Source organism: Haliotis rufescens, unplaced genomic scaffold, assembly GCF_023055435.1.
Source record: "Haliotis rufescens isolate VD_foot unplaced genomic scaffold, xgHalRufe1.0.p SCAF_11, whole genome shotgun sequence".
Taxonomy (NCBI): domain Eukaryota; kingdom Metazoa; phylum Mollusca; class Gastropoda; order Lepetellida; family Haliotidae; genus Haliotis; species Haliotis rufescens.
Genome location: NW_025963791.1, coordinates 30,758,896 through 30,783,398, shown reverse-complemented (window position 1 = coordinate 30,783,398; position 24,503 = coordinate 30,758,896). Strand labels below are relative to the sequence as shown.

Here is a 24,503-nt window from a genome sequence, read left to right as displayed (position 1 = left end):
TTCTGTTCTGCAACAAAATGTGACGGACGGAAGGATGGACGGACAGCACCCATTCCTATATCCCCATTCCACTTCTTCTCAGTAGGAAGGTGTTACTATGAGAAGATCACTGGGAGCAATGGTTATCATTGGAATGCACAGGGCTCTTCATGTTTCGATTGAATTTCGAAAAATAACACAGACGACGAGAAAATTTCAAAACATAAAAGTAAACAGTTTTCAACTTGATTGGTAAGAAAATACAAACTGTTCATCAAAGGTCGATTGATTGGAGTTTGTTCGTCATGAAATCCGGAAATAAATACAATTTTCAAAATTCTTACTTAGAAAAAGGCTATCTGATATCTGAACCAAGTAAGAACAAGAAATAACGAAACAGACTTTGTGTTATGCTGACTTTGAAAGGTCACAAAATATAGCACTGTCTTACAACAAATAGGCTGCAACTTTCATCGCAACTGAATTAACACATGTCTAACTGTTGGCATGAATCAGCTGTACCATGAACACTGAGACTGCCAGATTGACATTTTATAAGTACTAAGTGCTGCTGACTACTTACGGGATCCGAGATCCATCGATTGGGTATGGCTGGTCGGATCTGTTCAACACAAACTATCTTCCGGACATCCTCAAAGCTGGGATCGCTGTGAAGACAGTCGAAGTAGGGCAGCGCATGGTCCTCGGCTATCCCTGCATCAACACAACAAATAGCACTAACTAATCACACTCGGACGAAACACTGGCTAATCTCTCCCTGATCACATACTATAGACACCTAACCACCACTTCACTTAGCTCTCATAATGATCAAGTGTACTTTGGACCTATTCTGCAACTATCTACAGAGAACAATTCCCAAACTATTGCTCTGGCAGTGTGGGTTCGAATCCCAGAAGGGACTCAACCCCCCAAAAGTACTAGAATCTGTACTTTACTAAGAAAATGTTATCCCATATATAATAATTCTTACATTTGACCATTTTCTAAAGGAGAAGGAAGCGGCATGATGAAAAGGTAACTCGGTGTCTTTTTTCAACTACAGATGCAAGTGTTGTAGTTGACAAGGAAAGTTGGAGTTTATACAACAATTCACATGGCTGGGGTATGTCTGGACTACTTAGTGACACAAAGTCACCATGTGTAATTAAGGAAACATGACGTGAGGGATCTAAATATATTTAATCATATACTGGCTGGTTTGACAATGTGTGGAAGTGAAAATGAACATGTCCTGTTAGATTTTGTTCTTTTTGGTCTGCAAAAGTAATTGTGTCATTAAACGATTGTGAGTGTGTGTCACTTGTAGTTTTCACAAGACTTTCCCACTCCCAAATCTTTCCAGATGTACAGCAATCAATGAAAACATGAAAAATATACAGCAGCAAGGCTCTGAAGCTGATCTGCATGATGGAGGCCATGTTTAAAATTTAAACAGAATTCTATGAGCACTTTTTTGAGAGATGGGATTGTCCATAAAAAGTTTCGGCTTCATATTGGCCTTGTGGTATCAGAGAAGATTCCAAAATGCAAAAGTTAATGGATGGACATCCTGACAATTGAGTAGACAAATGATGGAGAACGCACCATGACACAAGGTGGTGAGGTGAGGTGAAATGGGGTTTAACATCGTGTCCAAGATTATTGCACTTATATAGCGACGTGCATGTATGTGTGTGTGTTTGTGTGGCTGCTTGTACTAGTCCGAACTGATGTCGATTTATAGTGCTAGCTCACTGAGATACCATGCCGCAGTTTAACATGAATACCCCACTCAGACACAGTATACTGACTCCGAGCCAACCAGTCCTTGTTTAAGCCCCTAAATGCTGAGCGCCAGACAGGGTAACAACAAGTACCATCTTTTAACGTCTTTTGGTATGACGGGGCCGGGGATCGAACCCGGACCTTCCGCTCTCCGGGCGGACACTCTACCACTAGACCACGGAGGCGGTCCATGACACAAGGTCATTTGACTTTCAGTCCGGTGAGGTCAAACTTCCACACGCATATCATGCCATCATGGCCATCCACCTACCTCCAATTATACACCTTCTTGCCACCTCCCACACCACCAGCCCGAAGGCGTACATGTCAGCCTGTTTGTAGGCATCGAAGTGGTTCTTGTTGACTCTGTCCTCCAGCACCTCTGGCGCCATGTACCGTTTTGTACCAGATCGAGTGTTGGGAGCAATATCTACCTCACTGCTTTCACTGCAAATACATCACAAAACAGCATGCATTATATCACTCTGATGATACATTTGAGACTTATAACACATCCCACTCTAACGGGAACAAGGGCTGCACAGCTGGTGTCAATCACTGGCATTAATTCAGGAAAGAAACTACCATTATCTACAAGCAAGATTACACAAGAAACTGTTTTGTTGCATGAACAGGTTAAGTTGGTCTTTGGCTTAAATGTATGTTACATTCATCTAGGTACCGTCCAAAACAGAGAACAATTTATTTCTTCCTTGGCCACACATGAATTCAAATACAAGCAAAAACTCCTATCTCTGAACCTCTAGTTTCTGGAAGAGTGATATCTCATGTCAGGCTGTAAGATGCTCGCCTAAATATCAGAAATCTGGTTCCACTTTATCTAGAGTGTAACTTTTCTGCGGTGATACAACAGGTTTCCTCGTGTCATTCAAGACAATAAAAACAGTTGTTCTCTCAGAAACAATGCATGTTTATACAAGTGACTTTCTCCAAGCCCTGATAATGCTGACAATTCCAGCTATACCCCCCAACAGCATTTTCTTCCAGCCACTCCATCAACAAGTACCTGATGTATCTGACAGCCAAGCCCAGATCGGCGATACAGCATGTACCATTCTTCTTTACCAGGATGTTCTTTGTCTTGATGTCTCGGTGGGCAATTGCTGGCTTTCCTGAAAGTCAGAGGTGTATCTTCAGTGATTATGACTGTGACAAACTTTAATTAATTCATCATAAAATTACGGTAATATTCAAAATGCTAACTTTCAAATTAACCGGGACCAGTCAATTATTACACTGTGGGATGGATCAGAGGTTTTTGATGCCCAAATGTACAGAAAACAATTACCAAATTGTCATATTTTTGGATGACCCTCCCATGTCCTCATAATTTTTGTTCAAGACCCTCCCTGAACCCCCCCCCAAAATGCAAAAGAACATTATATTTTACTATAAAGTGTCCATTTTTCCATGACCCTAATCAAATATGTATTATTTTTTGTGACCCACCCCTGATTGCCTCTGACCCAGCGCCCCATATTAATACATTACCAAACCCTTATGAAACTAGAAAAATATAGAATAATTTGTTTCAAAATCGCTACCAACATGTGAATCAAACCACATACTGAAAATATTCTTTGCAACGTTACATCCATCAACAAAGTTCAAAACAACAAACATAAAACATTCAATAAAAGGTCATTAGTTATCTCCCCTTAGAAAGGTAGAAATGAGAGTTATTCCCTCTACTGACCTCTGGTGCCAAATATCTCTGTATGGAGATGAGAGATGCCACAGGAAGCACTGTGACATAGAAGCAGCATCTCATGGGTGTCCAGTGTATGAAGCTTGAGGTAATCATATAGGGATCCATTCTCATGGTAGTCCGTGATCAGAAACAACTGAGTCCAAGACCCTGTCCCCTTGATGTCAGCAGCGATGAAACCTGCAACCAATGGCATTGATTAGCGGAGAATACTATTGCCTGTACAACTGCTTATGGATAGTTGACACTGAAGAGGACTTATGCTGAAAACCTGACTATTTTATAATGTGATGACAGCCAAAATACAGGATTTATGGCATTGATGTAATAGAGGCAGGATATTCGCAGGAGTTATTACAAACTGATATCAACTCATTTAACATGTGTTCTAAGTACAACCTCGGACAATGAGTGAGTGAGTGAGTGAGTGAGTTTGGTTTTACGCCGCTTTTAGCAATATTCCAGCAATATCACGGCAGGGGACACCAGAAATGGGCTTCACACATTGTACCCATGTCGGGATTCGAACCTGGGTCTTGGGCGTGACGAGCGAAGGCTTTAACCACTAGGCTACCGGACCGCCCCTCGAAAAATGAAATAAGGCAACAAATATGTGCATGGAGCTGCTGGTGTCATATGATCTCTCCCAAATGTTATAAGTATAGATTTACACTACTTTAAGTAATATTCCAGCAATATATTGACAGAGGACACAAGAACTGATCTTCACACACTCTACCCATGTGTAAACACGAACCCAGACTTTCTGTGGGACGAGCAAAGGCTTTTAATCACTGATCCCATTGTCCCAAAATGTGTTAGGATCAGCATCATCAAACAATAGTTATCATTGTGAATAATTCTAAGAATACCACCTCTATCACATCAGTGCCATAAATTCCTGTTTATGCTGAGAACCACACTATAAATTTTTATAAATTTTCAACAGACGTCCACTACACTGCCAACATATCCATAGTTGTGAGGGAAACCCTATCCCTTGCCAGAGGCGCCACTGCGCATGCGCAAGGCGGGAATCTAGTCACTTCTTTCAACCCATACTCTCATCAACTAGATGCAGATATTTGGGGAGGTGGGAGGGATTAATTCCTGATGTGATAGAGGTGGTATTCTTAGAATTATTCACAATGATAACTATTGTTTGATAATTCTTGTGAATACCTCACCTCTATCACATCAGTGCCAGTATACACCAGAGGGACCGGCGGGTTCTGGTATCTAGCATCCCATAGATATTTGGCTAGTGGAGTGGTAAAACCAAGGATTATATGCCAAAAGGGGTCTTAAACGGATGTGTCTAATAGTCTACTTACAAGACTTAGACGTATATAATTTTCAAGGCGTCATGTGAAGGGTATATGTATATTCCCTTGTGATACTTAGACTTTTTGTGACGTCGCTTCCTGTGATGACGTCATCTGTGACGTCACTTCCGGTGATGACGTCATATGTGACGTCACTTCCGGTGTCACTATTCTCCCGTATCACTTATGACGTGGTTTACCGTTATGCCCTTTTGGATAGTGATATTTAACGTATCTTAACGTTTCTCCGGTGTGATGACTCCTATGACGTCACTTCCGGTGGTAATACATTAACCTTCCTATCATGTAGATTACCGTATATCACTTAATCCTTCGATCTCTGATTTCAGTGTTGACATTTGCCCTGTTTTACTAACTCAATAGCGCAGTCCAGTAACAAAGTACAACTTACCCTGAGTTCCTGAGGTACTTCTGAAATCTTCACCCCCCCCCCCTCTTTTTTCCCTTTCCTGGACGAGGGAGGGAACAGGTTACTTTATTTGGTAACTATCACCTGGGCGGCCACCAAAGGTCCCAGAGTGTATAGTCCATTTAGATCGGTCTGTATGTCTCGTAAGTAAAAGTTTGAAAAAGTGTTGTGGGACTTCCACTGGCAGCTGGCCACGATTTGTTCGATGGATGCAGTATTCCATGTGGCTAGGCTTGTTGCCAGTGCTCTGATTTCGTGGGGTCTGCAGCTACCCCAAATCGGAGTGGAGATTTGTGCCGTTTTATAGCTATCTGTGATAGCTGTTTTTAGCCATCCCGCTACAGTGCCCTTTGCGATGTCCTTTTCTGACGAGGGCTTGCAAGAGATAAATAGGCGTTTTCTCTGCTTTCTGTGGGGTTGAGTCGCTGTGATAAAATATCTCAAGGCTCTTATGGGGCAAAGCAATCTATCCGGGAAGTCCACACTTTTACTTAAGGCTGGAATTGTGTATTGCCGATGTCCGAGTGGGCCGAAGGTTGACGACTGGTTTTTGGCAATAAATTCAGGGAGCGATCTGAACGACACTGATTTCCATTCTTTGGTATGGGTTACAGTGGAGATGTCAATAGCGTGTAGTTCTGACACGCGAGTCGCCGTAGCCATGGCTAAGAGAAAAGCAGTTTTCTTGGAGACTGATAGTAATGTCGCACTACTCATGGGTTCATACGGTGCTTTCATCAATGCCGACAATACTATAGATAGATCCCATTTAGGAAAAGTACGTGGTACTTTTATATCTTCCAGGGCAAAAGACTTCATAAGTCGATTTAGTACTGGATGGGTACCTATAGATAGGTCATCGTGTTGTAATACTGATGACAGGGCTGATCTATATCCTTCGATAGTGCCGTGTCGTAATTTCTTATCATTTCTGAGATGGAGCAAGAAATCGGCTACTATAGGTATCGTTATATCTCCATGTAACTGTTTCCCTCTTCTCCATTCGACGAACTTGTCCCATCTGTTATTATATAAGGCAGATGAGGCTGGTCTCCATGAGCTAGCCACTCTTCGTGCAGCTGATTTAGAGTAACCGGCGGCTTGCATCTTATGCGAGATAATTTCCAAGCGTGCAGATGGAGGTTATCGAGGCGGCCGTAAAATATGTCCGTCTTTGGTTGTCTCAATAGGTCGTGACGTACTGGGAGTTTCAGCGGTACTTCCAGCAGGAGTTGTAGACGTCTCGGAAACCAAGCCCTTTTGGGCCAAGCCGGGGCTATGAGAATTATGACACAATCCGTTTCCTCTATTTTCTTCAGTACTCTGTCTAGGAGAGCCCATGGGGGAATGCATAAGCAAACATTCCCTTCCATTCCATGGAGAGCGCATCGACTTGGAGTGCTAGTGGGTCTGGTACTGGGCTGACGTAGACTGGTAGTTTGTTGTTGAGACATGTAGTGAATAGATCTATGTTTGGAGTGTCCCATATCTGGGTTATCCACTTGAACACCTCGGGATGTAGTGACCATTCTGTGGGTACTATCTTGTTTTTCCGGGATAGGTAATCTGCTAGTATATTTAGCTTCCCCGGAATGTGTCTTACTTCGATCTTGCAACTCACTGAGTCCACCAAGGCATATAAACATGTAACCTCCTTCAGTAAAGGCTGAGACCTTGTGCCTCTGTAGGTTAAATCTTGGATAGATGTGAGCGGGCATAGGCGAGACATCCACCAGCGTCTCGACTTGACGGCCTGATCGAGTGGGCTTGTTATCATGTGCTCTACTCTTGCATATCTGTCCTCTGTGGGTGCTGCTATGCCCCTTGTTGAGTAGAATCTTGCGTCTATGTAGGTGATGCCTGTGTGGGTACTAGCTCTGTTTTAGAGGGTGAACCAGGAAACATAAGAATGTTAGTAGTGAGGCACACTGTGTTTAAACTAATTGCGCTTGTCCTGATCGGCCAATAGGAAATCGTCTATATACGAGAAGCCTTATGAGCTTATATGGGCGCAAACCGATGATGGGATTGGTGATCCTGGTGAATAACCATGGGGCTAAGGATATGCCGAATGGTAGTACCCTGAACTGGTATCTCTGACCGTTGACTGCAAAGCGTAGGTACCTGGAGTACTGGGGAGTAGAACCCGTGAGTGGTCTCTTGACTCTTTTAAGGTGCTGATAGCCCCTTGCTGAACTTGTGTAATCTTGGGTCGATGTCTGTGAGACCGGCTAGTTCGACTGGATTCGATGTGGTCGTATCTTTGATCTTCTGTACTTCTAAATCGTTGTCCATTTGGCAAGCGATGTCGGTAGGGTCTGAAGGCATTTCCGGTGGTATCCCCTTCGGGGACTGCTTCTGCTTCCTCCTCTGCGAAGTGGGATGATCATCTTTAGCAGGAACTGTGCTTCTTGACGTTAGTCCGGTTGCTGATTGAAGATCTTCCTGCATCTTCAGAATGTGTTCCAGTGAGCTGTTGATGAATCCGGTCTGCTGTAGTGTCATCTCCGTGGGGTGTCTAAGTGTAGGCCTACGTTCTGATTGTTCGGGGTATGACGTTAGTAGAAAAGTTCAACGATGCTCGGCTGTTGTGCGCAGGGGCAACTTGTGTAATCACTCTTATTAATGGCAGGCATACCCAGTCTAACATTAAGTGCCGAAAGTAGCATTTAATGAATATTCGATTCTTGATGACGTCATCAATATATGACGAACAGGGAAGGGTAAGGAATTCTAGAATCAACTGACCGGTACCTCCTACCCGTCACGCTCTAACAAGGTCATCTTGGTATTTGTCCTTGTATCTGTTTTAAAGGGCGGGGATTAGATTTATAGAGTTCTGCAATGATATGTTAATGGCATATTATTTGGTCTATAATTAACCTCCGTAGTAGAATCCCTACTGTATAAAAAACAGTATTAGCAATAGATCCGCACCCCCTACTCGGGCTGTGCTGAGACTAGGTCATATGGCTGAGGGTAGCGTAATCCCGGTCGTCTGATCTACGACTGGCCGTGCGGGAATCACGTGTTCTATAACTGTGTGATAGTGACGTAACATCTCCCTCGCTTCTCCGCCCGTGTAACTGGACTGTGTGGCAGTATGAGATGGCGCATGCTTAGGAATTCTATCCTGATTAGCACGAGCTTTGTCAGCTCGTCTATCTTATGGCTAGAGGGTGAACGGTGTGTATTTCTGAGCATACTGCGATGCAATGTCCGTGATTCACGATCTGCCCTATGGTGTACGTGGTAGGGAGGTAATCTATCTCTTTTTTTGTTCTCCTGTGTCCTCATAATAATCAGATACAGCGTAGGCTTGCTTGTCTGCTGTATGAGGAAGTACTGCCATATTCAGCCTTATATCTCACTTAATCTCGTGCTTATCAATCCCCGTTAGGTTCATGCCGGGTTTGTGCAATCTATTCTTTTAGAGTTTATTCCTGAGCCCTTGATTGCGTGCGCTTTTATCAATTATTACAACATTGAGTTGGTTAATTTCTCCGAATCCCTTTAGTTAAAAACCTGTGAGGTACATCTGCTCCTCAACTTTATTGGGAGATCCTTAGGTCTCTTGAATCTTGTGATCGACCCCTGTTGGCCAAGCCCGGGTTGTGCGACAGATTCTTTTGGATATGAGATTTCCGGAGACATTGATTGCATGCGCTTTTATCAATCTGATCGACCCCTGTATGGCCAAGCCGGGGTTGTACGACAGATTCTTTAAGATATGAGATTTTCTGAGACATTGATTGCATGCGCTTTTATCAATCTGATCGACCCCTGTATGGCCAAGCCGGGTCATAGATTGCATGCGTGCGTCAATCATAACAGACATTGAATTTTGTTATTCTTTCCGTGAACTCATTTAAGTTAAATGGGGAACGCGGCAGAGGGTGAAAATCGTTAGTTTCTGTCCAAACTCGATGATCGACCGTACCAGACGTTGCCGGATGCAAGTTAGAGGCACTTTCTGTTTGACCGGTAAAATGCATCTGCTTCTCAACATTATTGGGAGAGTGGGATGAGCGACGGGGTCTCTTCTCCTCATAAGGTGAGACGGCGCTCTCGCGCGACACTCTCGCTTTTACGCTTTATACATCATTACAGACATTGAATTCCGAACTCAATTAAGTTAAAAGGGGGAACGCGGTAGAGGGTGAAGATCGTTAGTTTCTGTCCAAACTCGATGATCGACCGTACCATACATTGCCGGATGCAAGTTAGGGGCACTTTCTTTTTGACCGGTAAAATGCATCTGCTCCTCAACTTTTGGGAGAGTGGGATGAGCGACGCGTTCTCCTCTCCTCATAAGGTGAGACGGCGCCCTCGCGCGACACTCGCTTGTGACCCACGTGATTAATATGGCCACCAAGAGCTTAATCACTTGTTTTTACTTGATGCGCTAGTAATCTTTGTAATCAGGATTGTTGATACATGCCTTGTAGAGCTTGTCAATTTTCTCCTTTGACAGAGGCTCGCAATAGCTGCACCTTGACTTTTGTGTGCAGTTGCTTGCATGATAGACATCTAGGGTGAGGGTCACCAGGTATCTGGTGTTGCCCACAGCCTGAACAGACGGGTGTCTGTCCTTGAGATGAAGATCTCATCCCACAAAACGTTTCTAACTAATTACTTACTAGAACTTCCGATCTTCTTATACCCCCGTTCTCTGCTTGTAGACTGCTCACTGCTTGTAGCCTATGAAGCTTGAGAAGATCTAATGTGCTTTGTAAGTGTGGAACTCAATCACGTGTACGGATGTGCAACAAAATATTTTCCTTGTTGTCATCTGGACACACAGGAAAGAAGTGACTAGATTCCCGCCTTGCGCATGCGCAGTGGCGCCTCTGGCAAGGGATAGGGTTTCCCTCACAACTATGGATATGTTGGCAGTGTAGTGGACGTCTGTTGAAAATTTATAAAAATTTATAGTGTGGTTCTCAGCATAAACAGGAATTTATGGCACTGATGTGATAGAGGTGAGGTATTCACAAGAATTATACTAATTCATATCGAATGGGGATATTTTCACAACTATGATTGTATTACAATGATACCCAACACTACTGCAATAGTATTGCTACAGTGTTAAACCACCTTTAAGGCTTGATAAATAAATTGATCAATGTGAATAATGAATAATGTATTGCCAACATTGCCAAAGTCGACCAAGGGAAGCAACTCTATATAACTTTGTTGTATGTAATCCTTGCAAAACAGCACACGAAAGGTTTGAAATTCAACTGCAAAAATTGGGTTTTCAGATGCATAATTTGTTTTACTTATAACTAATGGCGACTATTGAAACTATCAATCATTTTGCATACTATCGACAATACTATTAGCGTTCATAAATCATATCAATATATTGTACAATCATAGAGCAAACAATTGCATTACATCGATAGTTTGAAATACTGTTACACTCCTAATAAGAACATCATAAAATACCACCATTAGCACTTTAGAGTTGAGTTCTGATCTCTTCAGATCCCAGAGGAAATATTTAATATAACATTCACCACCATTCAACTCTTATCCTCTTCTCAGCTCCAGCAGCCTATACTCTTCCCCTTTTCACCTCAAGAAACGAAGAGACTTGAGGGTTCATTAATACCCGAACTATTTTTATATATCTTTACACATAACCCAGGAAAGACATGGTAAACTGAGCCCTTATACCTGTCAATATGGGGGTATTTCAGAGTCAATCTTATACAGGCATGATTAAAGAGGATCTTTATCATCACAATATTAAAAAGGTTTTACCACATAACTCTTTGCTTTGCTTTGCTTTGCAGACGTGCGTGTCCTTCACCTACTTCACATGTTTAATGTGTTATCTTGTGACAGCTACCACAGGGTTAGATTGTGACTGCACCATGTATACTACCATCTCGTGATGTACATACAGCCTCAGTTATATGCCCTCTGATCAGTGTACCTGTGTTATAGCACCTGTGAGTGAGTGAGTGAGTGAGTATGGTTTTACGCCGCTTTTAGCAATATTCCAGCAATATCACGGCGGGGGACACCAAAAATGGGCTTCACACATTGTACCCATGTCGGGAATCGAACCCGGGTCTTCGGCGTGACGAGCGAACGCTTTAACCACTAGGCTACCCGACCACCCCTATGGCACCTGTGAAGATCCGGGTCAAAATAGGTACCCAGCACTAAAGGTTAGTGATCTAACCCTCTCCGCCACCGAGGCTTCCACATAGGTATTATTATCTCATAAAAATAAACAGTACCAAAAATATTGTTCTACAATTTGCACTTTACTCAGAAGAAGTAATCCCAAGTATAACATTGGTTACATTTGACCACTTAATAAAAGGCAATGTATATTCATGTCGTGCATGTTATTCTAAAGCCTGTTGGTTGATTAACACTGCAATCAGCAATCCTCTAGCTCTGTGACGGTGGCCTGTAAATAACTGACCAGACAAGCAAGTGATTGATATTATGAGAAAGTCTGACATCTGATCCTTTAAGCTACTTCATATGACAGAGATTGCAGAGGAACTATTCTAAACTGGAATCCCCCAGGAAAACATACGATATTGAAGAAAGGATATTTGTCATTTCAGACACTAAGAGACCAGGTTCTACATAACTGCATAATCTATTATGTATACAACAAACCACATCATAAACGGACCTGTACCAAACCATCAAGTTATGGAAAGGGTGAACACCAGCAACGATGATTTACTTTCAGATTGGTCCATGTACAGTGAGCAAACATTACCATTAGTTCCACACAAGTCCCAAGAATACAAACGCCTCGTTTCTTATACCACCCCGTAGCCATCGGCAGTTGTTTCTTTCATTCACACAGAACCCTTCGCTCACTGAGCTACAGCACAATTTCAACACAACACACAGACCATAAAGATGGAAACGTTGCAGCTTTTACAGACCCTGTTAAGTAATACAATATAGAATAACTTTGTACGAAATCCCCTGTGGCCAACACCACACCACACTCTGATTCTGATGCTATTAAGTCCTAGGAACATAGATGCCCCACTGCAATCCACAGCATAACAATCGCTGCACACATCGGCCTCCACGATAATATGTGACACCAATTAGCTTAATGTCATAACAAATATTCTCTTCCTGCAACTTTTATCTTGGTGCGATGCATTTTTTCAGGAAATTGTTTGCCCGCAAGTCCTGATTCTCTCTCCAGAAATACTTTAATGGTGCATTAGCACATGAGAAGGAATACGCTAATAGAAACGGCCAAAGAAACAGGATAGAAACCTAATTCTTGTCATGTAATTTGTTAACAGGAACCCTGACAAACAGCTATCAGAGAAGCCTCCAATGGTGAAACCCGTTTCGTATTTATAGCCCAGCTCTCACCCCTAAGCCATTAATTTCCATTTTTCTTCCCATTTAAGTTCACAAATACGACCCATAATAGTTTTCAAAATACTGTGTTATCAAACTGATGTTCTTTTCAGGATACAATTACAGAAACGTGACACTCTAATCCAAGATAAATTGGACATCTGCGGAGGGGCCTTCCCAGCAATCCTTGTCAAAAATGACACAACCACCATGAAGACTCCCAATGGTCTGTGTAATTTGGTTTATAACTCATTTCATAGCTGTATGATGTGATTTTGGCCCACATGAGATTTCTAGAATTGGATTTAGGTAGTTAAAACATACAGTATCTGGTTATTGGTATCACATTATCGTTTGAATTCAATTTCTCCAGCAAACATTGTAACCTGAATGAAACATAAGTATCATTCTTGAAACTGAAATTTCAATTTAATAGAATTTCATTTCATTTTCTTCCATAAGAAGTGGCATGGATCACACATTAACCCTGAGATGAGATGTATAGATTGCTGAGGGAATCTTCAAAATTGTGCATCCGTATGCTGTATTTACAAAACAGAAGTCGTTAGGAAGAGTCTTTCTTCTCAGGAAACATTGAAGAAGTTTTATCATGGACAGTTGGGGCAACATTATCCACTCATATTTATGTGTTGAATCTGGGAAAGAGAGAATCAGTCTTGATTATCCAACGAAACAGGTTCCTTAAAAGGATAAAACGTGGTAAAAAAAATTAGGGAAAACTGAGTGAGTTGGTTTTACACTGCTTTTAGCAATATTCCATCAATATTCCAGCAATACCACGGCGGGAGACACCAGAAATGGGCTTCACACATTGTACTCATGTCGGGAAACAAACCTGGGTCTTAGGTGTTATGAGCAAACACTTTAACCACAAGGCTACCCCACTGTAGGGAAAACTGAAAAGCAGTGATGACACCAGGTGTTTGTGTAAAGGGTAAGCATGTCCTGTTGCATCCACCACTAACTCAACATTCCAAAAGCTTACTGGGCCAAGTTGCCCTCACAAAAATTTCAATTGCCCAAATTTCACATTTGTATCTATCCAACAAGCCAAGGTTGTTAACTGCCAACACAAATCAAACAACCGATCATGGTTTTGTCTTGTCTTCAACACAGAACATAAACATCATGCATGTACTAACTCAACATTTTATTCATATTAGTGAGTGAGTACGGATTTACGCCACTTTTAGCAATATTCAAGCAATATCATGGCCGGGGATACCAGAAAGGGGCTTCACATATTGTACCCATGTAGGGAACTGAACCCGGGGCTGTAGCAGGATGAGTGGACACTATCACCACTGGGCTATCCCAGTGCTATGTAACAAAATCTCTACCAATTGAAAGCTATGTTTTATTTTCCATCACGCAGTCTATGAAAGTCATCAAATTGCGAAACGTAACCTGCAGACATATTTATAATAGTAGTTCCATCCTGGACCAACTCAGATGATGACATTATTTGGTTATGGGGCAAATCTCTCACTCTGGTGTCCAAATGTTCCATACTGCAATGTGAAAGAATCTCCGAACACTCAGTGGACTCAGTAATATGTTTTCAGGAAATGGCAAGCACAAACATAGACGTATCAACAAAATCAATTTTCTGTAACTTAATTGACAACCCCATTCCAGCTAGCCTACAGTGTAATCAGGAAACGTAAGCGAGACAGACAGACACTGGGTACGGAAGTGAAGAAAATTAAAAGGAAGCAGCCACAGGTGTGTGATCAGAGTTTATAATCATCTTGTTAACCTCAGATCAGCTGACAATTTCACCTTTTTACTTTGGAGAATCTTGAAATTCAGAATAGATATATTAGAGAGTGGGTATTCAAATGAAACTGCTCAAACTGGACTAAAAACTGACGTCACAATGCATCTGATGGATGGTGATAGGTTTTGCAATATTGAAATTCTCATTCTCATTAAAACTTTTTGTCAGGCTATTTGAATAATACTTCAGTTAAAAAGATGATATCTGTAGAATATAATGAGACATGACATTCAGCCTGAAAACCTTTTTAGGGGAATCTGTACTTTAAAACTTAACCTGAAGAAAGTCGTGTCAGGGCTCTCTGTAGCTCACCTGAAACACTTTTGACAAGGTGTTTACAAATGAGTGCGTTGGGATTAATACTGCTTGGGATAATACTGCAGACACACACGAGGGTGTCAGTTGAATGTGGGAGGAGTGAGTGTGTGAGTTGGGTCTCATGCCACTTTTAACAAATATCCAGGTATATCACAACTTTGAGTTTGGTTTTACGCCGATTTTAGGGACACCACAAATTGGCCAATGTGGATTGAAATCCCAAAGTGACACAGATCATATTTACCACTTTGATGCAACCTATGAACATAGGTATGGTCTTGACAAACGAAGTATCATACTCAGTGTGAATCTGGGATACAACCCAAGATCAGTAGATCCTAGCATAGCAAAGGGGCGCAACTCAGCATGCAAATTGTGGTACCTTTGACCACTTATCCACCCGTGCCACTTGTGTTTAACAGGGCCTTTTTTTACCTTTGTAATCTGAAACAAACCACCTACCACAGAGCCAATCGACTCACAAAACTGATGCTTCATTCATAAGAAAAGGTCGACAGAGATCTTTCAATAGTGACATTCTTAACCGCTAAGCGGTCAGCCTCATCAGGCAGGAAAACTAACTGACATAGGTCATAGAAATATACTTATTTGTAAGCTTTACAAATATGATTATGTCAACAAGTTCAGGAAACAGCAATATAAACTCCAGGTGAGCTATCTCAAATATGATACTTCGAACACAGATTTAGTGGCAAATCAGAAACATTCACCCTGTGGAAACCGAGACAAAGGCTCTTATGTCCAGCATTTTGCAGATTGAGTGACGAAGGAGCCTTCTCGCCATCAGAAAGGTTAACGTGTGACAGGCAAGTGCGGCGTGCCCTAAGGGGGAGGAAGGCACATAATTAGTGCATTGATTTTCCCCAGGTTAACCAAGAAGCACACATGTAGAAATTATGCCATTTGGAAATTTAAGGCTTGATATTGATTTTATTTTGTGTAATTGAGAAAACTTCCGATATGATCAAGTGTAACTGAAGTATCAACAGTTCCAGTGGAAACAACTTGCTTATGTGCACAGGGCATCATTATAGTTATGTGTTTTGTAGGATAATGAAGGTCATGTAATTATCTTCATCATGGCATACAGGACAGATTCATTCCGGTAAGCTTTTGGGCAAATAAAATATTGACCTTGACCTTTAATAGAAGGTTATCAAACTAACTAGATAATCTTAAATAAAACGTTCTTAATAAATTGCAATAACATAGTGCCTGGACATCAATTTATAACGAACATTGGAGACAAAACATAAAAAACATGTCTAAATCTTCATGAATTAGCTTGTAAATAAAAATAAGCCTTTCTTGCAAGTGACCTTGTCCATGGAAATTTACAAAAACTGTTTGAGATGTCATTAAAACTGTCTGCAGATTGCAATGATACATATATGTATCAGTTCAAGAATCTTTCATTATCAGTTGTATTTGCTTCATCAAAATATAGTTACGTATTCTCAGACTATAAAAAGTCATTTCTCCTGCATATCAAAAAACATATCAAAAAGCATATTATTAAGTACCATAAGTGTTTCATGCATTTGAAAGATATTTTCATGAGTTTTCTTAATCCTAACTTAACAATTAAAGTTCATCACATAAATTCTTTCATGGATTAGCCTATTAAAAACCTGTCTCCATCTCAAATGTAAATTCACAATAACTTGATCTTTAGGTATATCTCGCCTGAAAATTGCATTACAGCTTACACCAAGATATCATGGAGAAATGGACAACATTTCCCACCAGGTAAAAACACATTCAGATTTTCCACTTAAATATCGGCTACAATTTGAATTGGCAGAAAAACCTTCAACTAAGTGACATCATTACGGAGAGTATCACAGGACAGAGCTCGGAAAGTAGCCAATCAAAGACTCCGAGGCATGTAGCAGAAACTCCGGAAACCTCTCTCCCATGAGTTTCCCTCCGATGAGCTCCATTATGCAACGCTGGTTCTCAGAATCACTCGCATGCCTGCCACAACTTTTATTATACCCTTGAAAGATCAATACCAATGAAGCCCATCTCCTAGTGGACCACCCTCTCAGATGGGCTGTGGCAGCAGCCTTTGTTCACTCACTCAAAAAATTCCCAAATCAATGTAAAGACTACAAACATAGCTTTTGTTATTTTGGCAGTACCCTCCGCCCGATATGGCACCAAGCAATTTTGCAATTTCATGCCAACGCGAGCCGACATGAAAAATCAAATGGCTCCATTTGTTGTCCTGCGTACGTCTCCACGGATACCATTACCTCCTGGGCCCATTTCGTGAAATTATTCCGACTGTGCCTGAATGGCCAGGGTTAGTCCTGACCACTATAAGTACTTGGGTTCCCTGGTGGACGATCAGGTTACAGCTGCCTAGGAAAATCACAGCGCAACAATAATCTGGTGGGATAATGCAAGTGTATCACATGCATGGTAGACTGTGTGTAAACAGTGGATGCGACCTGCTCAGGGCGGGACAAACAATCTTCCATATAGTCTTTCTGTGCTGGAACACATGGACCTGTCCACTGGCGGATCCCGAGTGGGGTGCACACACTGCCCTTTTTTCAGAGGTAGTGAGTGAGTGAGTTTGGTTTTACGCCGCTTTTAGCAATATTCCAGCAATATCACGGCGGGGGACACCAGAAATGGGCTTCACACATTGAACCCATGTCGGGATTCGAACCCGGGTCTTTGGCGTGACGAGGGAACGCTTTAACCATTAGGCTACCCGACCGCCCCCCTGCATTAATAAAAAATGACACCTTCAAATCACAATCCAAAACAACATGGATTCTCATCATTCAGTGTTCAACACATGGAATGAACATATGTCTCAAAGAAATGTCGTCCTCTCTCAACACAAATGTATTTGGATCCCTTTGTGCATCCGCTCCAACAATCTCAGAAGAGTCGTAGTTCATTACTGTATTGGTTTGACCCCTTTTAGCACAATCTCGGAAGAGAACTATTTCAATGTGTGTATTACTTTGGGCCCTCTCCAAGTTAGACGGCTGCACATGTGATCTGAGCACCAGATTGAAAAGAACTTGTTCTTATAATCTTGAATACAGCTGCTTCCATTGTTAGAGCATAATACATTTTCCAGAGGCTGTCTGTGATGATTAGATACCTCATTATTGAGGGTTCACATGTCACAGATCACAGAGAAGTACTAAATGTGGCAATGAACAAGTGATACACATTTACGAGTCTCCAAACAACCTTGTTCAATTCAAATGAGATCTCAAGGAATTTACACTTGCTAGCACTTGTTATTTTAAGTAACAAACACTCAAAATGGAACTAACGTATTCGACGTAATAAGCGCCCACGGCGTTATATGCTAATATATTGGCTAGTGAACAATTCCAATTAGCACCCTTCCGATTGATCAATGTACACAGGCCTTATTTATTTGTGTATAATACGCACTCGTGTGTTACGGGCAATTAAATTCTAGGAAAAATATATCTGTTGTGTATAATACACACAGACTTTTCTTTTGTATCATTTCAGGCTGTTAGCATAAACCATGAAATTTACGATCTTTCAACTATTTCACCAAAATTATATTCTAATAAGAGCCCCCTACTTCTAATTTTGAGAGCACCCTGGGCGCATATTATGTCGAATACAGTATATATACTTATGAATGAAGTAAACACACCTTGATCATAAAAGTCCCTGTAACAACTAGCCACCAAATAAAACAAGGAAAAAATACACCCATATTATACTACTCAAAAGAATTTAAAGAACACCCAATTCATTCATATTACCATATGTCGTTGCCTAAAAGATTAACTGTAGTTTTTTGAAAGAATCAGTGTTATTTAACTTCTTTTGAGCTGTATGTATTCCAATGGTTCCCTGACCAACTCTGCTATGTATGTCACATGCATGCATCAGAAACGTCGACTTACAAAGTGAAATCAGGAAAACTTGTAACATACTTAAGATCTTGGGAAGCAAACATGCAGGTTTTTGAGACAGTGCACAATGCAAAACAGATTGCATGCCAGAACAAACAGCCTTATTAAGGCAAAAGCGCTGCATCTTTGACAGCTGTCACAGAACGTGACGGACTCAGCAGGAAATCGCGTTTTGTTCGCGTAGCACAAATAGTGCCTGTCACTCATAGAATAGCTCAACTTCGTCAATACATGTTACTCTTCAGTATTCAGAGGTCAAAATTTCTTTTCCATAGTCCTCAAATCCAATCAAATTAACGCAAATATATTCGGCGAGGGTGTTGAGCGAAGCCTTTGTTGGTTTCACTGTACAACACAGCTGTGGAAAGATCAGATCAGGGTATCTTCCTTCCTGCACGCAGCTACAGCTAGTGTCAAAGACGCTCGCATCTTTTTTCTCCAAATCTACTTAGAGAGCTCGCGACTTCTATTACTTTTTGTGAGACTCGGAAGCTAAACATGTGACAAAAACAAAGGACAAAATAGCCTGCTAATCAGATTGTACATCTATGGTGTCAGTTCTGGTAATTTGATGTGGGGCACTTGTAGCGACTGTGATTGGAATCAATGTCCACCTCCCATCTCTATGATGTATATAAGTCACAGCTGACAGTCAGTGCAAAGGAAGGGAATAACATATTAGGCTTCTCCATGACAAACACAGTTTTTTCTTAATCTATCCTTGATACAGCATAATAACTCAAGTTATGCTTCAAATTTTGAAACGGAAACAATAAGGCAACATTACATTGTTAAAAAAACCTTTATTACCCTAATTCCATTTTTATTCAGAATTTTTTTTTTAAATGTTACTACATGACACATACTATAGCAAAATATAATTATATAATGGTTAGTTTGATTACAGAAAAAAAAGGAATTTATGGCTATGAATTAATAGAGATAATGTATTCAAAGGAATTATATAGTTTCATAATTCATAAATGTCCAGGGCATTGATTTTTTTCATCAAAACATTAAGAAAAATATATTTCAAACAAGAGATTCTAATTGTCTAATAATGGGTCAAAAGTTTGAAGATGACACTACCCCAAACAAAATAAAATTTATCCTTATGTCCCTGATGTTTTCAATGAGATTCAATTGAAATTTTTCAATTTCAATTTAATGAAATTCATTTTTCATGATCATGAATAGTTGAAAAAATGTTCGAATCCAATCTCATGATTAAAACTGTAATGATGACATAACACTATTGTTGTTGCAGTTGCTTCTGAGCCAGGAATTCATTGGCCATTCAGAACATGCATTTTAACGAGTAACAAGACGCAACAATAGGTCATTATGCCAAATTAAAGGGAAACTATACATCAACCTTAACACGGTTTAAGTCAGAGAAATCAGTCAAATCTGTTAATTCCGGAAGTACAATCAACCCGCCCATCAAGTGATTTCTCCATTCCGAAATGTGATCCAGGCCAATGTGATAACAACGAAGACTATAAGGCTACTGGTCTTATCACATCGATCCTATCACAGCCAGGAGGGGACCTTTGTTTATACTCATTTTCACAAGTGTTCTTAAGTCCCTATCAGTCTGACAGTGTATGATATAATATCACCAGATGATTCTGTGTAACCTGCGTTATCATCAGAGTGTCTGCAGTAATCACGACAGAGTAAACAGATTCAAATAACAGCAGATAAAGCCATTTTTTTTAAAAAGGAACAAAAAGGTTTTTTCTATATATTAGACAACACCTCATGGCCTTTGACATTATCTGTCATGGTTTTGTTTCTGAAGGGGAATAAAGATGATATGTAGATTGCACTGACTGCAAGAAACACCTGTTGATCTGACAGTATTTTCTTCACAAAGACAGAAGTGGAACTACAGCTTCATCCGTCTGACAGAATTGTATGCATGGAACCAGAAGTGTTTCGGCCACCAACATTCAGAACAAGAACCATCCACACAGAAGGGAAATGAAAGCTGTCTGAAGAGTGAACACATTCACCACTGACCTAAACTAAAATCAAATTTGAAACCAGGTTTGTCAACAAACTTGTGAGTGAGTGAGTATGGTTTTACGCCGCTTTAGCAATATTCCAGCAATATCACGGCGGGGGACACCAGAAATGGGCTTCACACATTGTGCCCATGTCGGGAATCGAACCCGGGTCTCCGGCGTGACAAGCGAATGCTTTAACCACTAGGCTACCCGACCGCCCCCAACAAACGTGTGACTGAGTGACAGAGAGCATGTTGTTTTACGCCAACTGAAGTAATCTAGCTATATCATGGCAGACTGTAAACAGGTTTGGCCTAGTTAAGTGACTTCTTGAAAGCATGAGCAACGATCCATGCCATTGCAGCAAGATGCAAAACACTACTTACACATTGTACCCATTAATCCTCATCAGCTGGCTCTTGTGACACTCATGAGAAACTGGGGCCAACATCTGCCCAAGAATTCTCAATAGGGAGTTCTTAGAGGAAGTTGTCATTTTTAAAATCCTTTTAACAAATGGAGTCTCTGGCAAATTCTGGAAAATTGGTGCCATGGTCCATGGGGTCATGGGGACCTTCTCTGCCCCAGAATCACCATTGGAAGAAAGCACACTATCATAAAACAGCATCAAATAACAGAATGAAACAACAATGTTGAATAAACGTATGTAACAGTATCTAAGGGACGCTGGGAAGGACTTACCGAGTATATTGTCATGTCTTAGGAGGACAGTTTGGTAGAGCTCGGTTTCACGGAACCAGCTCTGCTCTTCTGTTGTGAAGAATATCTTGACAGCAACATTCTCCCCTCTCCACTTGCCCTTCCAAACTTCACCATAACGCCCCTTGCCTATACTCTTGATGAGGTGAATCTGCTTGGCAATTGTTCGTTGAACCTGAAAATCAGTTTAATTATATAGTAATCTGCACTGATTCTTACAGAACATAACACTTTCTAAGTTGACATCAACTAACTATTCATGACACCACGCTTGCATACTTTGGATCCATCACATTTAACAGGGTTAGAAATGACCAGTAGTCATGAGACAAGGGCAAATCTGGAAGATATACTTCATTTCTGTTAATATTCCATAAACTAGTCCTCAATCAGCTGCAGTCAAGTTGGCTGTGGTGTTCATCTTCACCTCATGTATTCCAAGCAGAAAGGGACGCTGTTCATGTACCTGCACTCCAATAGCTTGTTAACTATTATACCCAATGCTATTATATCCTATGCTATTTGACTTTTGATTGACTAGCTTTTGATCCCCAGTTCAGTCATCACTTGCAATAAGCATCAGATACCTATTTTGTGCTAGACAAAAATTATTACATAAGATTTACACGTTATCATTCAAAAATCACACAAACCCAAACTCTTCTGGTTTGGCAAGTGCATATTTTTTTTCTTATGAAGAATAGGATTATAAAGACACATAAATGTCACAAACGAGTATTTCCAGCACATTCTGAGAAGTGATCTGTTCCTTTGACAACAGAGCATTACAGGATTATAATCCTTGGTGTCAGTCACTGTGACAGACTGACATGTCCTCTATCTTGTCATTGTGCATGAAGAAGTCAGTTGCACTTGCAGGCCACGAAACACATCCACACCATTGGAGATGTATTCACTTCCACAATAAAGAAAAAAACTAACACCTATTTGCAGACAAAGCCAGACTTGAGATCACCAGAAAACAAACCTTATCATAACCTTTGAATATTCATCAGTGCCAATTATGAAACTGATGACATGGTTTTATTGATAAAACTAACTTGGGTCAGGCGCTAACGACATGAGCGAGAAGTTGTCAATACCAGAGCCTATCTATATCCTCATTTGTTCGGGGAGTGGTGTTTTTGCAGTTAGCTGATATTTACCGTCTTACAATGCTATGAATAATGACATTGCTGGTAAAAACTACAACCGGCTAAGTGTTTCCTTAATGAGTCGAGAGGTAAGGTGATATGTTACTTCTGCTTGAGGAATGAGCTTTTAGGGGAAGCCAATCTTCCGCTGGTTCAAAACTGAATTGAAAATAGAATTTAAGGTTTCACAACTCTACTTCCCCATTGTTATTGTTGCTAAAAAAAAGTACAGAAAAACTTTGAAGTCAACCAACTCACACATCTTCCAGGATGTGCTCCTAAGACCAAGCCTACCTCAATTCCCAGCGACTTATGTGATCCGAAAAACTTAATGGCACTATTCGGGTGCGAAACATATTGAGCTTATCCTAATCATTTTGCAATAATATTACTATCTTCAACTATGAGCGATCAACATAGGTAGATCCTCATAGATCTGAGGGGAGGTGAAATGGGGTTTAACATTGCGTTTAAGATTATTGCACTTATGTAGCAATGTGCATGCACGTGTGTATGTATGTGTGTGTGGCTGCTTGAACTAGTCCGGACTAATGCCGATTTTATAGTGCTAGGCCACTGAGATACCAGTTTAACATGAATACCCCACTCAGACACAGTATACTGACTCCGAGCCAACCAGTCCTTGTTTTAGCCCCCTAATGCTGCATGCCAGGCAGGGTAACAACAAGTAGCAGCTTTTACTTTCTTTTGATATGGCAGGGCCGTGAATTGAACCCCTGACCTTTCACTCTCCAGACAGATGCTCTACCTCTAGACCACAGGCGGGACACAGATCTCAGCAGGCATTGTTGATGACTGTTGATCACATCAACAATGCAACAGTTCAGTACTGTTTAACAAATCAACGAAGCAACAGTTAAGTGCTGCTGAATACATCTACATGATTGTCAATGCAGTGCAGAAGGAATGTAACTGTAAAAAGATAATGCTTACTGTCAGTCTGTGCAGGTAAAAAAATATTACTGATGGCCCATACAGCTTCAAGCCTAATGCTCATTGCAACAAAAGATTCTCTCTCACCAGTAATGGAAGCCCTGAGCCACTGCCAGAAGACTGGGACTGTTCTATGAGGTCATGTAGCGTCTCCCCTGTCCCAATGAACGTCTCGTTCTCTGCTTCTTCCAGGATCTGCTCCCTCTCCAGCTCACGCTTACGATACCTACAGAGTGTCATCAGTCATCATCATCTTCATCATCATGCAACAACATCAACATCAACATAGACAGAGTCAGCGAGTCAGTTGGGTTTAACACCGCTTTGAACAGTATGCCAGTCATACTACGGCGTGTCTGCTTAATGTGGGAGAAAAGGGCAAAGTGATGCAGGTCTCAGACGTTTACCACTTTGGTGAAACCCACGAGCACGGATATGGTGTGGACAGACCTAGTAATATAATCAGGGGAATCTGGATTTAAACCCAGGTTCATAGGTTTCTGGGTTGCCCAAGGGACTCTCTACACAGCGTATTGTGGCGCCTTAGATGACTGGGCCACCTGTGCCCCTACACACCAGAAATACATGTTGTCAATGGTGAGAGCATGTACTTGCCTACATGTCTTCACTGTAAAGTTGCTATATGAAAAACATGCCACTTGAAATATTCCAATTATTTTTAACCATGTGACTTAAAGGTTGTTTAATTAACCAGTCAGCAATATTTCAGCCTGTGAATAATTTTTGTTGCACAATCAGACAAGCCCCATACTGCGACCACCTGATTGTCATTTGATTACGGCAAGAATGTTGATACATTGGACCTATTCTGCTTAATAATCTGGACAAGGTTGCCATATCAAGAATCTTGTTTAAGAGAAATCAAGAGAAACTTCAAAGCATATGATATACATAGAATGTTTTTGTAAAATAATCATAAGGGTGTAAGACTTTTTGTACATTCCATCAGATAAT

The 24,503-nt window shown here is 41.0% G+C and overlaps 1 protein-coding gene across 1 annotated transcript in view; it reads right to left on the bottom strand.

Moving 5' to 3' along the window:
- LOC124132568 (bone morphogenetic protein receptor type-1B-like) overlaps positions 1 to 24,503 on the bottom strand; it is a 77,748-nt gene that overhangs the window by 6,850 nt on the left and 46,395 nt on the right. Inside the window, exons 5-10 of the mRNA XM_046496533.2 lie at positions 23,616 to 23,754; positions 21,403 to 21,595; positions 3,485 to 3,676; positions 2,795 to 2,900; positions 2,039 to 2,214; positions 563 to 693 (exon numbers count right to left, since the gene is read on the bottom strand). Coding sequence (XP_046352489.1) covers positions 563 to 693; positions 2,039 to 2,214; positions 2,795 to 2,900; positions 3,485 to 3,676; positions 21,403 to 21,595; positions 23,616 to 23,754 — 937 coding nt within the window. The remainder of the gene's footprint in view (positions 1 to 562; positions 694 to 2,038; positions 2,215 to 2,794; positions 2,901 to 3,484; positions 3,677 to 21,402; positions 21,596 to 23,615; positions 23,755 to 24,503) is intronic.